This window comes from Rhea pennata, chromosome 2 (genome assembly GCF_028389875.1).
Source record: "Rhea pennata isolate bPtePen1 chromosome 2, bPtePen1.pri, whole genome shotgun sequence".
NCBI lineage: Eukaryota > Metazoa > Chordata > Aves > Rheiformes > Rheidae > Rhea > Rhea pennata.
The window spans coordinates 19,474,714-19,489,557 of NC_084664.1; the positions used below are offsets into that span (position 1 = coordinate 19,474,714).

A 14,844-nucleotide genomic window follows, 5' to 3' on the forward strand; every position below is an offset into this window, starting at 1 on the left:
GGGAAATAATTTGGCAACAGCGAGCAATTCAAGAAACAGTAACAGGCAAACAAATACAAATAGTTCTTAAATAAGCAAATAGGTTTGTATTGGAATTGAACTTTTTTTTCCTCCATACAGCAATAGAAATATAAATTAAGTAATCTTAATTAACTGTTCTTACTGACACGTTCGGTGCACGCTGTGAGATATGCAGCTTCATTATGATCACTTCATAAGTCAATATCGAAAAAAGCTTCTGGATTTAGAGATGGACTTGGAATCCTGTGAATAACCTTTTCCTCTTTATCCTCCTAGTGATATCTTGTCTCTATTGACATAAAGAGTTAAATTTTTTTTCAAGCTGATGACCTCATGCTCCTTTTCGTAAGCATTTTCCTGTACAGTGTATCTTATTAAATGACTTCACTGAAAAAGCTACTTTTCTCCCCCCATCATGTATGCACAGTAGATTACAATTTTAGGGTTCTGAAATATTTTAACATGGCTGTTTTGGATATGTGACTTTGCACATGTTTGTATGCTTTTCTTTCTTTCTTTTTTTTGGATACAAAACAAGCCTTATCACTTCCACATACAAGGTTTTTAAAACTTGCAATGTGTTAACTTACACATTATACAGTACATTCAATTTAAATAACTTAAATATAATCCTGGTTATATGTGTTTTAAGTGGTATGTTTTTGTCTTGCAGGGATTTTTTTTAATAGTCTGGGTATTTGCAAACTTCAACAGTGAGTAGCTTGAACTATGGATTTAGAGGCTTTTTTGATGGAGAGGGAAGCTGTGTATGTGGGCATGTAAAGGATCTTGAAACAGTTGTCTTATGTATGCAAGTTTTGTAGTGTTTCAAGCCATTCTGAAAGCATGTCTTCTGTATTAAATCTCTTTTCTAAACAATTTAGGCTTGATATTGATAGCTGTTCTCTGAAGTCTGTTGTTCTTAAAACTATTCCCATGTGACTAGATAATTATTTCACAAACAAGATAATCTGGAGTAATAGCTCATTTGTAATAATCATGTTTAGAGTGGCAGTCTGGAGCTAGACTTTGAGGGGCCACTCCCTTATCTTCCAAAGGCTTCCTTTCTTGTATTTGAAAATAAATGATGTTGTTTAACTACAGCTGCAATATTACAGGAATTCAATGCTCTGAAGTCCAAATGGCTTGAGTTATCCACAGGTAGGATGTTGCATTTATGCAGATGAAGTGGTGCAGGTAGTCTCTAAATGATTTTAATTTCTTATTTGTAAAGCAGAAGTAAGCAGGTAATCTGTTTACATTGAAAAGACACTTTATATCTGCTTTCTCTTTTCATCTATTTCTGTCCCACTGGTGAGACTGAGAAGGAAAGCCCTTGCTCAGCATTGCAGCTGCATCGTGGGTTAGCCTCGTGTGAGTGCAGTGGTGTCCTCTTAGGGACAGGGCGGGCAGTGGAAAAAGGTGCTGATTTTGGCAATGCATCTGGTTTGGTGTGTAACTTAAAACTGTGTCATCCCTTCATTAGAGCTGATAAATTTTTGAACCAAGACATGACTTCTGGCTATGGTGATAAGAAACAGTATGATTGAAAGGAAATGCATAGCTAGTTTACAGGTGACTTTATTTAAAGCTGTGTTGCATCTGATTGTTGATACGGGGTCTGTGCAGATCAGTTGTATACTGTGCAGTGATTTAGTTGTTTTTTCCCAGCAGCTTCTGCAAAGCTGTTTCAATATATGTAAATAAGTATGCTATAACAGAGTCTGTGAAAGTATACTGAAAGCTTTCTGAAATGTCGTGTGTCTAAAGTCCAGGTTATTCTAAAAAACGGAGTAAAAACTTTTGTTCTAACTCCTTGTCTTTGCAATAGCACTCTTACTTGAGATGTGGGCAGAGTTTCTTACTGTTTTCTCCCCATTGTAAGAAGCAGAGTAGGTCATGGGAAAGCTTGTACTCTTGGATCTATCAAAAATTTCCTGTAGGCTGAAAGAAACAGTAAGGCAGCTCTTGACAGACTGTAACTCCAGGCAAACTGTTCTGTATCACTTCTGTCAAACTCCTAAGAAGGTTCTTCTGCCATGCATGGAGTGATCTCAACAGTGCTTCAGTGGTGAGGGTTAGAAGCGTGCTCTCCGAGCCGCCTGTCTCTGACATTCCCAGGTTAGACCCTGAGGTAAGGACAAAGCATTTCCTATTCGTAACAACCAACGACAGAATAAGCAAAAAAGGAAAAGCTTCAATTTAGCTAAATTAAAATCACATGACATTTTGCTGTTATGTTACCAACCCTGCAGATGTTTCCTTTCTTTGCAGTTTAAGGAGGATGTAGCTGTTAAGAGTGGAGGCTTTTGCTAATGAGGCTATAAGAAAACAAGGAAGCTCTCAATTTCTTTTTTATTTTTAATGTTTTTCTGACAAAATTTAATACTATGTGTGTTTATTATTGTAAATACTAATTGCAATGTATAAAGAAGTACACACTGTGAAAACAGTTTACATCTCTGTCCTATGAAGTCCCCACGTTTTTATTATGCTGCTTGATGCTGTTGCTTAACATATGCTGTTAGTCTGTGGAAAAGTATAAGGCATGATCTAAACAGAGATGCACTTAACTAGCTTTCGAAGCAATTCTAGTTAAAGCAGTTGGATTTTGTGCGTGTGAATAAGAAGCTACAAATATATTATTTGCACACACAGACGTATATGTCTGTGTATTTATATATTTAAGATGTCGTTAAATCCTTGAGTGGTCTGCTAATATAAAAGTAGTTAATTATATTGCTGTGAAGGATTTGATTTCAAATCAAAAAGATGGAGTTTTTCAAGTACAAGCTTTCTCTAACCCTTTTTGGTTTCCTGTATTTGAGCTCAGGAGAAAAAAAAAATCAGTGTATATGGGCAAGCATTTTAAAGTGAGGGAGGAAAGTAAAGGTTGCCGTAGGTAGTCTTCAGCTCTCCTTTTGAGGCCTTGGACAGTGACGGGACAGACACGAGTGTCAACTGCTTTGCTTTACAAAGCAGCTTTTCATTAACAGTGGAACACAGTAAGGAAAGTTTAAGCTGTGCAATAAGCTGACTGCATGGAAGCTTTTTATTGTTGTTTTCTGCTCTGTGCCTTGACCCTTTTGAGGACTGAAATGCTTTACCTTGAAAATACTATTTCCCCTTTGAATGACTGTGTGTACTACAGCAGTAGCTGTAAAAGTACACCCAAGTGCTCTTCCCTCTGTCCTTCCACTGCCAAGCCAGCTCTGTAACCTGCATCGGGCAGGGTAGCAATGCACGGGTCCTTCTCTCAGTGCCTCCCAGCCATCTGCTGCGTTGGCACAGAAACCTTGTTTCTGAGCAGCTGCACATTTCCCACTTACTTTGTACTTTTGGAGTCCTTGTACATTATTTTCTTGATTCTTTCTCCTAGCCTGGACCCGGTTTGAGAATATTGTTTCTATATTTCATTGAATTGGGTTATTCAATTCTGAGATATGTTTTAAAGTTTGTGCTAATATGCTCACTGACCTCTGCTGCAGAGAGAGACCTGTCTCCCTGACTGGATTAAAAGAATGTCTCAGGCATGTATTTCGTCTGTGTGGGATTCAGTCTCCTGAAAGAAAGTGGCTGGTTTGCTGCCAGGACTTCCAGATAGCTGAAAGCACTCACGACAGTTCCTCCAAAACTAGTCTCCTGTTGTGGCCGCTTGGGGTGATCTTCAGGACAAGAAAACATCAAAGCAATCTATCAAAACACTAAGAACGTGCCCTCCTGTGAGGGAGACACGTAGAGCTGCCATCTTCTTCCAGAGACCCTGGTTGATAGAGCGAAGGCTCTTTATTTCCTTACCCTTGCTCTGAAACCTCTCAGCTACCAGCAAGGTAGGATGAATTTACCAAAAGTATCAACTTTGTGTCAGCAATTACTTTTTTTCAATTGGAAATAATTTACATCTCTGTAAGATTCTCCTTTTTCATTCCAGTCAGGTTTAAAGACATTAGAAATATCTCACTGTGGGCTGAGACTGTTTCAGTGCATGATCAAATTTTGGTGTATTGAGTCTTGGCTTAGTCAGACTCTTCATTTGCAGTGCTCATTTCAGCACTTGTGCCTTTGCATGAAGAGCAACGAGAGCGCTCAGCTTGCATGATCAGCACTTTCCTAGAAGCGCTGTCTTTCCTTAGCTAGATAGAATGAGACATTTCTCTGGATTAGTGGTGGATTTAATGGAGAACTGCTTGAAGAGACCCATATTGTGAATGTATGTATAAAAAGTCATGAGAGGAGGAAGATTCTTGCCTGAAAGTTTTCTTTGGATATGTGGTCTTTATGAATGTAACCAGTCTCCCTTGGGCTCTTCGATTTATGAGCTTGCGGAAAACTGAAAGAAAAAGACTCATTCTTTTCCTTGTGTACGTGATCCCATTTTTGAGGTAGTACTGAGACAAAACATTTTATGAATTTATGTTTGGATGCTGGATGTAACTATACAGCAAATGAGGGTGGCGACAATGTTTTCCAAAGAAAAGGGCATATAACCTTTTCTTTCTCCGTGCTAAAACAGTCTTTCTCAGATGTTTCTTAGATGAAGCACTACAAATTTTAAGATCATACAAGAGCATTTAAGGTGGGAATGTTAGTTTATTTTTCTGTTTTTATCATTTAGTACATTTTTATTGTGATTCATCATATCACCCAGGACAGAGGAAACCTGTGTTCTCCAATAGATTGAACTGTTAGAGTCACTGGTATGCGGGAGTCCAGATCTGTGACCACAGAGGAAGAGATATGGTTGGGGCACAGGTTGTCCTCCAGGCATGATGCTCCCGACCTCCCGGTCATTTCTGATCAGATCAGTGTACCACAAAGTAGAATTCATTTTTGAGTGAGAAATTTTTTATTACTTCATTTGACTACTTTTTAGCTTCTAGCAAAGTGATTTCAGATTCTCTGAGTGGTTGAATCTAAAAGGGTCAGTGTCTTGTTACAATTTCATTTGCAAATCATCAATGGGAGAATCTGATTATTTAAAGAAGCAAGCCTTGTTTTTAGTGAAACTTGCCATTGCTCTGTAGATAACTAGATTTTCTGCCAGCATAGGCAAGTTTTTTCTTTTTTTCTGCAGCCTTAGGCAGAAAGGACATTTTTATTTCTCTGTTTCCCTTTTAAAGAATCTTTTTTTGATTTCTGCCACATAAAAAAGGTCAAACTCTTTTTAATGGAGAAGTGTTCTTTCTTTGAAATTACACGTTTAATAGGGCAGTTAGCTAAGTAATAGATACTTCGTTACAAAAACCAGAAAAAATAAATGATCTGATACAAGAGATATCATTGGTTTTAGGCAAGTCCAGTATTTATTACAGCATTTGGAATGTTCTGTTGGAGTCTCAGGGTGATCTTAGGGATTAATCACTATGTGTAAAATCCTTTTTTGGCTCTGGCTTATGTCAGTAGTGACTAAAAAAATATTATTTGATGGCTGTTGAATCAGTAAAATGTTGTTACATCAACCCATTTTCTGTTGGGCATATATCCATCTAGCAGAACTGCTATTTCAGGTATCTCATTTCTTGGTAGACTAGCTAAAAGTTGAACACGCTGAATGTTTTTGAAATAGGTGCTGCTTAGAGCATTGAAACAGCTTGTGCTTATTAAGGTATTGATAGGTAAGTGCACTGGTCTGTCCTGTTCATTTGTTTTAAATACAGTTTTAGGCTCTGGAAAATGTACTATGGGCAGCACTTACTTACAATGACACTTTTCTTAATTTATTTGTGATATGTTTTATATGGTAAAGGAAACTTAACACAGTGTAGAGCAAATCTGGAAACCATGACTTTAGAAATCATTTTAAATTTGTACATGGAATGCAAAGATTAAATACGGATGAAAACTGAAAGAGATGACAGCAATTCAGGTGATTCACAGCAACTTCAGTGGTTTGCGTGATAATTCAAGGATCAGTAGTGCAATATATCATTGTATTGACTATTGTGCATCTATTTAGAACTTTGGACTCTCGAGAGTAGTTATTTCTCTGCTGAAATAGTCAACAGAATAATACTTAATTTTATTGCAATTGATTACGACTGTCACTTAAAGATTTAACTGACTGTTTTTAGCATACACTGTATAGGTCTGTCCTTAAATTGCTGGAAAGCTTAAGGATGACAGATAGTTTAGAGAAAATGGAAATTGGATGTGGATTTTTTTCTGTTTTTTTTCTTTTTTTTCCAAGACTGATATAATGCGCAATTATTGATTTCTTTTTTGAGATTTATACTCTTAATTTAAAATGTTATCATTTACAGGCCTCAATACTTTTGCAGGTTTTACTTAATTTTGTTGGACAATGTGGTAAGCTCCCAGTGATTCATGTGGATCTTTTAAGGTGCCATCTATTTATTCATGGATGCTTTCATTGCTCAAAAAAAGTGGATTAAATACAACAGTCAAAGCAAAGTACACATTTTACCGTGCATTTAAGCATCTATTTTCTGTCACTGTAATTGCATGTAACAGGAAATGATGTTTGTGAAGAAACCTCGTGAGTCCTGAGGAGAATGTTGCTTGAACCCCTTTTTTTTACTGCCCTGGGATTCTTTAGTCCTAGAACTTGATTGTATGCATTTTGAGTGTTGAATCTACAGAGATATTTAGTGTTTTATTGAATCAAAAATTCAAAACTTTAGTAAGGAATATCACAAAATAATCCTCAATTTGTTAGAGTTCATGTAGACTCAAAATAAAGCATCCATTATATAGAATGAAATTTTCATTCTCTTGAAATGCAAATGACTCTTCTCTAAAGACAGATCACCTCTAGCAAATGAGATTTTGTGTTCATAGCTTTATGACTATCGCTTTTGTTTGGCTCACAAGTAAAACCATGTAGGGACTGTGCCTTCAGTAAGACATTCTTGGCTATGTTAATCAACATCATCTGTTCATTGCTTGCTGTCTTGCATCCTTATTTTGTCTGCGTTTTTGAAAACTTTTCATTTTTAAAGCCTCTTCTGAAAAGAGATATTTCTGGTAGATGTACTATGGTTGGACATTCCACAGGGTGAATCAACAGATGTTGACTCTGTTTTCTTTATAATTTGTATTCTTCTTTCTTGTTCGTATTAGTGGCTGAAAGTTACTGTTACTAAACATGTCTTGTATTTATTATTAATATTGGCCTTTTCTGTTGTATTGTTGGCAGACTTTGCAGGGGGTCCAAGGACAGAATGGCGATAACCTTTCACTTCTGGCATTCCCTCTCAGGAAATAATGATTTGACTGTGGAGTACTGTTTTTATAAATAACTGTTAGTTCAGCACCTTTCATGAGTGCTAAAAGTTTACATGAAATTACAAGGAAATTGGAGGTTCTTTTCTTGCTTCAGTCTTGCTGCAACTCGCAATCCTCAGGCCTGGTAAAGTTTAGAAAGTCTGTATTTTGAGCTCACTCTACAAGGTGTCTATATTTAAATTTTGGTCAGTTGTTATACATGGTAAACTTGTCTTTAGACCAATTGGGGAGTTTTTGTCTGAATAAAGATGTGAATATGTTACAGACTTTTATTTATGAGCGCTATATTTTGAGCGTGCTGTCTTCCTGTCTATAATGATAGATATTTGCTTACTAAATGTTTTGATTTCATCTGCTACCTAAAATGATGAATATTCTTGTCTTGTATTCTTGTCTTACTTAAAGCTTCTGTATCAAGTGTTACTTACGTTAAAAATGTATCAGAAGGAAAAAAACACAAAAGGTTGCAGGTGAATGCTAAAGGGTTGGATTCCCCCTTGTCACTGAATGGAGGAAATCATTGTCATGTTTATATGAGGCTAGGGTGTATGCACTTTTTCCCCCCTTTTTTTCTTTTTTTAAAGAGCTATTGCCGATTTAATAGGATCAGAAAGATTGTTTGTAATGGATTGATTTTCTGCTTACGTTGTGAGATTGAAAGAGTGAGATGATACATTTATTCCTGCAGAATAGAAAAGGTCCTGTCATGTCCAAGGTTGAACAGCAGCCTGGTGGCAAACACCTTGGTGACTAACTTCATAGGTTAAAGGTTTACGTAAAGGTTACATAAACTTTTAACTTAATCTTTGCATTGCTTCAGCTTTAAAGCCAGTCATCATTAGAGTGCCACAGTTCTCACTGTTTTCCTTCATTCATCATTTAATTGCAAGATGCTCTGCCATTCAGCTTGGTTGTAGCAGCATGACCCTTCTCTGAGCATGGTCTTCCTTGCTGGAGAGCAGGGGTGCTGGAGGCAGGGAGGCTGGTCCGTGAACACTGGCCAAGATGTCTTTGTCCCCCTTGTGGCAAGGGACAGAACCCATGGGTCTCTCAGCCATGTCCACAGCATCTCCTTGTAGGAGTGCTTTGTGGTTTATGCACTAAGATGCAGAATGCTGCTCTGGGGAATAACGAGCTGAGCGAGCAGCTGCCAGCCTCGCTTTGCAGGAATAGGTGTTGCTGTTGCTGTGGCAGAAGCTGAGATGCTTTCCCTCTTCTCTGTAGATACTGACTGGAGTTGGCTGGGGCCCACCTTGCCGATAAGCATCGCTTTTTGAGACCCCAGCTATAAGACTAAAGCAAAGGGGATTATTCTGGAGTATGCCAGGAAGAAAACAAGCAGCAAATTCTGATGTGTTAGTCAGTTGCTGAGCCACAGTAGTAGAGCTACAGAAGGATATCTATTAATTCTCCTTGAGTAGTTGTTGAATAGACTATAGACTAATCTAAATTTGTTTCGTGCATCATTGAACTTGAATACTTAGAGGAGGGTCATAGGGTTTTGCATCCTTTCTTTGTATAGCTTCTGCCTTTGACTTGAAATGTTATATGTGACAAGGCATTCGCTTTGAAAATTGAAATTAAAGATTGCGTTTAAGGCTTAGAAGACAAATATTTTCGTAACAGTATGAGCCATACCTATATAAAATTACCTTTAAGAGTAGCCTAAATATAATTGTTCTTATTTCTGCATGGGAGATGGGATTTTAGTATAAACATGAAAGGAAAATAGACTTTTCTATTCATGTATTTAGAGTTGGCATACTGAATGTTCAGAAGTAGCAGCTCTCTAGGAATGAAAAAATATAGATGAAGAAGAGATGACTAGAGGAAAACTGTGTAGGTTGAAGAAGCTTAACCAAATGGTTATGCATATGTTCTTCAATTCTCTTCAATTATTTTAAGTGAGAAGGTAATAGTTCACAGAACCATACCTGAATTTTAAGTCAGGAGAAGAGGAGTAGGTAGTGTACCTTTTATATATTTGTGAAATCTGTGTGCTTAGAAATGGAATCCCAAAAGACAGAAGAAAGCTTCCTTATTTTTATATCTACGTAAATTTAGGAAATAAGGAAAACTTATGAATTGTACTTGTTTTTCTGTGGTTCATTTCAGCTTTTAACTATTGTATGTTAGATTCTTTACTATGTAACTGCATTTAAAATTTAAGAATAATTCTATATGTGATATGACCAGAGGTCATTGTAGGGACTGCTGCATTATAATACTCATTGATTGATAAAATATTGGTAATAGTAAAATTATTTCATAGTCTTTGGTGGGGGAGAGAGAAGAAATTATATTTTTTACTTTAGAGCATTAAAAAAAAAATCCAAATTACAATTTCTGTCTAGTCTCTTTCTCTTTTATTTTAGGCTTCAAAAAATAAAGATGGAAAAGAGCGGAGTGAAGCTGCATCACCATCAGAGGAAGAAGAAGCTTTCTCTTGGCCTGGTCCAAAAACTGTTGTGTTAAGGAGGACATCTCAGGGTTTTGGCTTCACTTTAAGACACTTCATAGTTTACCCTCCAGAATCTGCAGTTCAGTTTTCTTTTAAAGTAAGTGAAATGAAGAATGAAGTACTTCATATATATAGTGATTTATTATACTTTTTATGGACAAAATAACAGTCTGCTTGCAAGCAAATGTTTTTGTGCTTATATCTTTCACAGTAAAAGGGAGCCTTGCATGTCAGGTGGGCAGGCTCATTTATTGCGTTATTTTGTAGTAGTACCCAGATCTGTTTCACTCTAAGGAAATGCATCCATTCCAAGAAAGCTGAATTGACTAAGTTTAAATTCACCTGAATTAAGAATATTTGTTATCATGAGTATGAGCAATGATTATTGTAGAACATGAAAATATTTCCAGTGTAGAATTTTGTACTCAGTGTCATTAATCTGTACATTTATTTTTATTTATTGTTTTTATTTAAAAATAAGCATTTTAAAATGTTAAGTAGCCAAGTGGTCTGTCTTGCTCAGAGATTGTATGTATTCTTTTATGCCACTGAACCTTTTGAAAGTGGCTTAAGTGACTGGTGTTGAGACCAAGTCTGTTTAATACTGATGCAAATTTGAATATTGAGATAGGATTTCCGCTCCCCCCTCATGAGTTCAAATAACCCTTGCTCACTTTAAAGCAATCAAGTGTATGAAATCTCATAATATAGAACCATAGAATGAGTAAGGTGGGAAGGGACCTCTGGAGATCATCTAGTCCATCCCCCGTGCTCAAGCAGGGTCACCTAGAGCATGTTAGACAGGGTTGCATCCAGGCAGGCCTTGAAGATCTCCAGAGGAGACTCCACAACCTCTCTGGGCAACCTGTGCCAGTGCTCCGTCACTCTCACAGTGAAGAAATTCCCCCGCACGGTCAGGCGGAACTTCCTGTGCTTCAATTTCTGCCCATTGCCTCTTGTCCTGTCACATGGGACAACTGAAAAGAGTTTGTCCCTGTCCCCTTGACACCGTCCCTTCAGATACTTACCCACATTGGTAAGATCCCCCCTCAGTCTTCTCTTCCCCAGGCTGAAGAGGCCCAGCTCTCGCAGCCGTTCCTTATAGGGCAGGTGCTCCAGCCCTCTGATCATCTTTGTAGCCCTATGCTGCACTCTCTCCAGCAGCTCCATGTCTCTTGTACTGGGGAGCCCAGAACTGGACACAGTACTCGAGATGAGGCCTCCCCAGGGCTGAGTAGAGGGGCAGGATCACCTCCCTCCACCTGCTGGCAACACTCTTCCCAGTGCAGCCCAGGAGACCATTGGCCTTCCTGGCCACAAGGGCACATTGCTGGCTCATGATCAACTTGTCATCCACCAGCGCTCCCAGGTCCTTCTCTGCAGAGCTGCTCTCCAGCAGGTCAGCCCCCAGCTTGTACTGGTGCCTGGGGTTATCTTTCCCTAGGTGCAGGACTCTGCCCTTGCCCTTGTTGAACCTCATGAGTTTCCTCTCTGCCCAGCTCTCCAGCCTTTCCAGGTCTCTCTGAATGGCAGCACAGCCCTCAGGTGTGTCAGCCACTCCTCCCAGCTTGGTATCATCAGCAAACTTGCTGAGGGGGCACTCTGTCCCCTCATCCAGGTTGTTGATGAAAAAGTTGAACAGGATGGGACCCAGTACTGAGCCCTGGGGGACATCACTAGCCATAGGCCTCCAACTGGACTCCACGCCACTGATGACAACCCTCTGAGCTCTGCCTTTCAGCCAGTTCTCAATCCACCTCACTGTCCACTCGTCTACTCCACACTTCCTGAGCTTCTCTAGGAGGATGTTATGGGAGACAGTGTCAGAAGCCTTGCTGAAGTCACATGCATAACATCCACTGTTCTCCCCTCATCTCCCCAGCCAGTCATTCCATCATAGAAGGCTATCAAATTGGTTAAGCAGGATTTCTCCTTTGGTGAATCTGTGCTGGCTACTCCTGATCATCTTCTTTCCCTCCATATGTCTGGAGATGACACCCAGAATGAGCTGTTCCATCACCCTTCCAGGGATGGAGGTGAGGCTGGCTGGCCTATAGTTACCTGGGTCCTCCTTCTTGCCCTTCTTGAAGACTGGAGTGACACTGGCTTTCTTCCAGTCCTCAGGCACCTCTCCAGTTCTCCAGGACCTTTCAAAGACGATGGAGAGCGGCCTGGCAACAACATCCGCCAGCTCTCTCAGTACCCGTGGATGCATCCCATCTGGGCCCCTGGATTTGTGGATGTCTAGCCTGCCCAGAAGGTCTCTAATCCTATCCTCCTCAGCCAAAGGAAAGCCTGTCTTTCTCCAGACTTTCTCCCTTACGTCCCGGCTATGGGATTCATGAGGGCTGCCCCTAGCAGTGAAGGCTGAAGTAAAGAAGGCATTCGGTAATATGTGTCACTTCTGAGGTTCCCTTTTCCTTTTCCAGTCAGATGGAGAAATAGTTTCATATATGTTCTGTAGATGGGTGGATGGGAATCAAATCTTTGTGCTCATTCTAGTGAGCTAATTGATTCATGTCTTGCTGTAGAAGTCTTTAGCTCAAGTCTTCTTTTTTGCTTGTCTGCAATGACTATAAGATTTCTTTTGAAGCAGAGAAAAGTTTGTAGGAGAAAGTCATCACATTGTTTCAGTTAATTTCAGCTACTCAGCAGGCGCTTGGTTGCCCAAGATTTTTCCCCTGACACTCAGGCTAACCCGAGGTGAAACTATCAGCAGTATCAGGTGATCCCAACATCGTTTTGTCCTTCAACACAGGTTACAGAGTCAGCCAAGAGTGATCTCTGGTTGAATTCCAAAATGAAATAGAGGAAAGAGAGCAGGCAAGCATTAGCTCAGCTGAACAAATTACTCGCACTTGTCAGCATCTCCTGACAGTAACCCCTGCTTGCTTTTTTGTAAGTGAAAATAAACAGTATGAGCAGGATTCAACTTGTTAACTGAGAAGTGATTGGATAAGTTTTGTCCTGAATGTATCTCCAGAGCTCTATGAGCAAGAATACCTTTTTTACCTGTAGAATTAAAAGGTGAATTGCAAAAAAAAGGGGGCAGGGGTTCCCCCCTCTACCTCTTTCTTCCTCCTAACTTTTGGTAGTTTCTGAGAGGGAGATGGAAGGAAAAGGAGACAGAGACTCGAAGCACGTTCTTAATGTAGCGAGCCCAAGACGTATGTCTAGGGTAGCTGTTTTCCACCAGGAGAGTGCTTAGCACCTGTCTTATATCTATTCCTTCTCTCATATGTTAGCATCTGGTTTATTCCTATTAGTTTCTGTCTTTTTCTAGAAAGAAAATCGTGGAATTGCTGAATAATTGCAATTGCATTTTCACAGAATCGGTTACCTTTTAAGATGGTAAGGCTCAGTTGGACAGAGCCCTGGTCATCACTTTCATCACTTTCGTAAATTAACCTGAACAACTATATTTTCTCCTCTTACTTTTAACATCCATGAGGTGGTAGAAAAAAAGAACAGATCTTCAAAATTTTTAATCCTGGATGTTTCTAATGTGGCTTTAATGGATGTTTTTGTACCTAAATTACGAAAAGAACATGAAATTATGTAAGCAACATAAGCAACCTGATACTAGTAAGGAGCAGGTCTGAGTTCTGTTTCATTCTTACTTGACCATACGTCATACTGGTTACCAGATGATTGCAGTCCTTGTATGATGGAGTCCCTGTAGACTGGAGGTCTTTGTCAAATTCAGATTATTGTGCTAAGTCCCAATATCCTTTCATGGTTCCTGCACAAAAACAGCTAATCATCTGCAAGTCAAGTGACATGTAAAGGAAAGGCAAGACTTATCAATACATAAACACTACTGTGTAACAAAAATGAATTCTCTTGAATGATCTTGTCCTGCTTCTCAATGTAATCTTTATTAATCAGATAGTTTATAAACTTTATAGTTAAAAGTTTGTAAGTTTACGATAGAGGAAGATTATGAAAGAAAGTGTTCTGTGGTGGATCTGTTGCAAAGAACAATTTTGCATGAGGGGTCACACAAGCCTGTATGAAAGGTAATCCTGGAAACTAAGACTACAGTTTAAAGGAAGTTTTGTTTTCACAAAAGGACTTGGCTGTGTTGGTATGGGGCCACGTACTAAACTGAATTGAAGAATAGATCCACACTGAGAAATAACTGATCATATGTCCTTGCTTCCCATGCCTCCTTTCCTTGAAGAAATCAGATCAGGATTATGTGGAAGATTTCCAAAGCTAGCATTGCAAAAAGCAGCCTGAATTAAATTAGGCTCTGAATATCACATATATTTATTAGAATTTGTTAGTCAGCAACACACATTTTTGCATGTGAAGTGCATTCTCCAAGTTAAATTAGTCTAATATGCTAATAAATGATAAAAGAAAACCTTCACTTTAAAGAAGATATAGAGGCAGCATTTACTAACATTTTGGAATTCGTAAGAGGTAAATGTAGGAGAGAAATTAACTCCAAAACATTTGCTTTATAAAGCATTCCATTTTTAAAGACCTGAGCTCATTGGCTTGGTACCATGAAAAACTACTTTAATGTTTTGCAGCTGTGTTTTATGATAGAGCTTTGTGTACCCAGTGACACACTCTTGCAGTACTTTTTAAATGGTAACAATTCTACATTAACGAATTTCACTTTTATTTTTATTTATTTTTTTTATCTTTAGCATCAAACAAGGTGTCACCTAGGTGTCACTCATAAGTTTCCAGAATATGAACTCAAATGTTCAAAGTTCTAAAAGTATTTTTTCACTTTGTAGATTGGGTGGAAACTCAAGACATGCAGATGTTAACCTTGTCTAATTCTTTGCTGCTGTTATTTTGGATGATCATAGTTCAAAACTGACTAAACTAGTCCAGGGATTTCAGGGATATAATGATAAAATTCAGCAGTACTTGTCTGCTAGCATGGCATTTTTACCAGAATTATTGAGCTCAGGGATATACTATTTGCTGTTCTCAGTGTTTGGGTGATAAGGATAATTGTCAGTGTTTTTTAGAAATAGAATAGGTATGAGATCTCTGTTAACTCAATTTTTTTAAAAAAAGTTATTCTTGTATATGTCTTTCTACAATGCTAGCAGACATGCTGGTAATTTCTATGCTGTTGTGAGGTTTAGAGG

General features: G+C 38.7%; 1 protein-coding gene across 3 annotated transcripts in view; it reads left to right on the forward strand.

Annotated features, from left to right (window-relative positions):
- ARHGAP21 (Rho GTPase activating protein 21) overlaps positions 1-14,844 on the forward strand; it is a 119,251-nt gene that overhangs the window by 35,981 nt on the left and 68,426 nt on the right. For all 3 annotated transcript variants that reach the window (XM_062569013.1, XM_062569014.1, XM_062569015.1), the window contains exon 2: positions 9,642-9,824. In XM_062569013.1, coding sequence (XP_062424997.1) covers positions 9,642-9,824 — 183 coding nt within the window. The remainder of the gene's footprint in view (positions 1-9,641; positions 9,825-14,844) is intronic.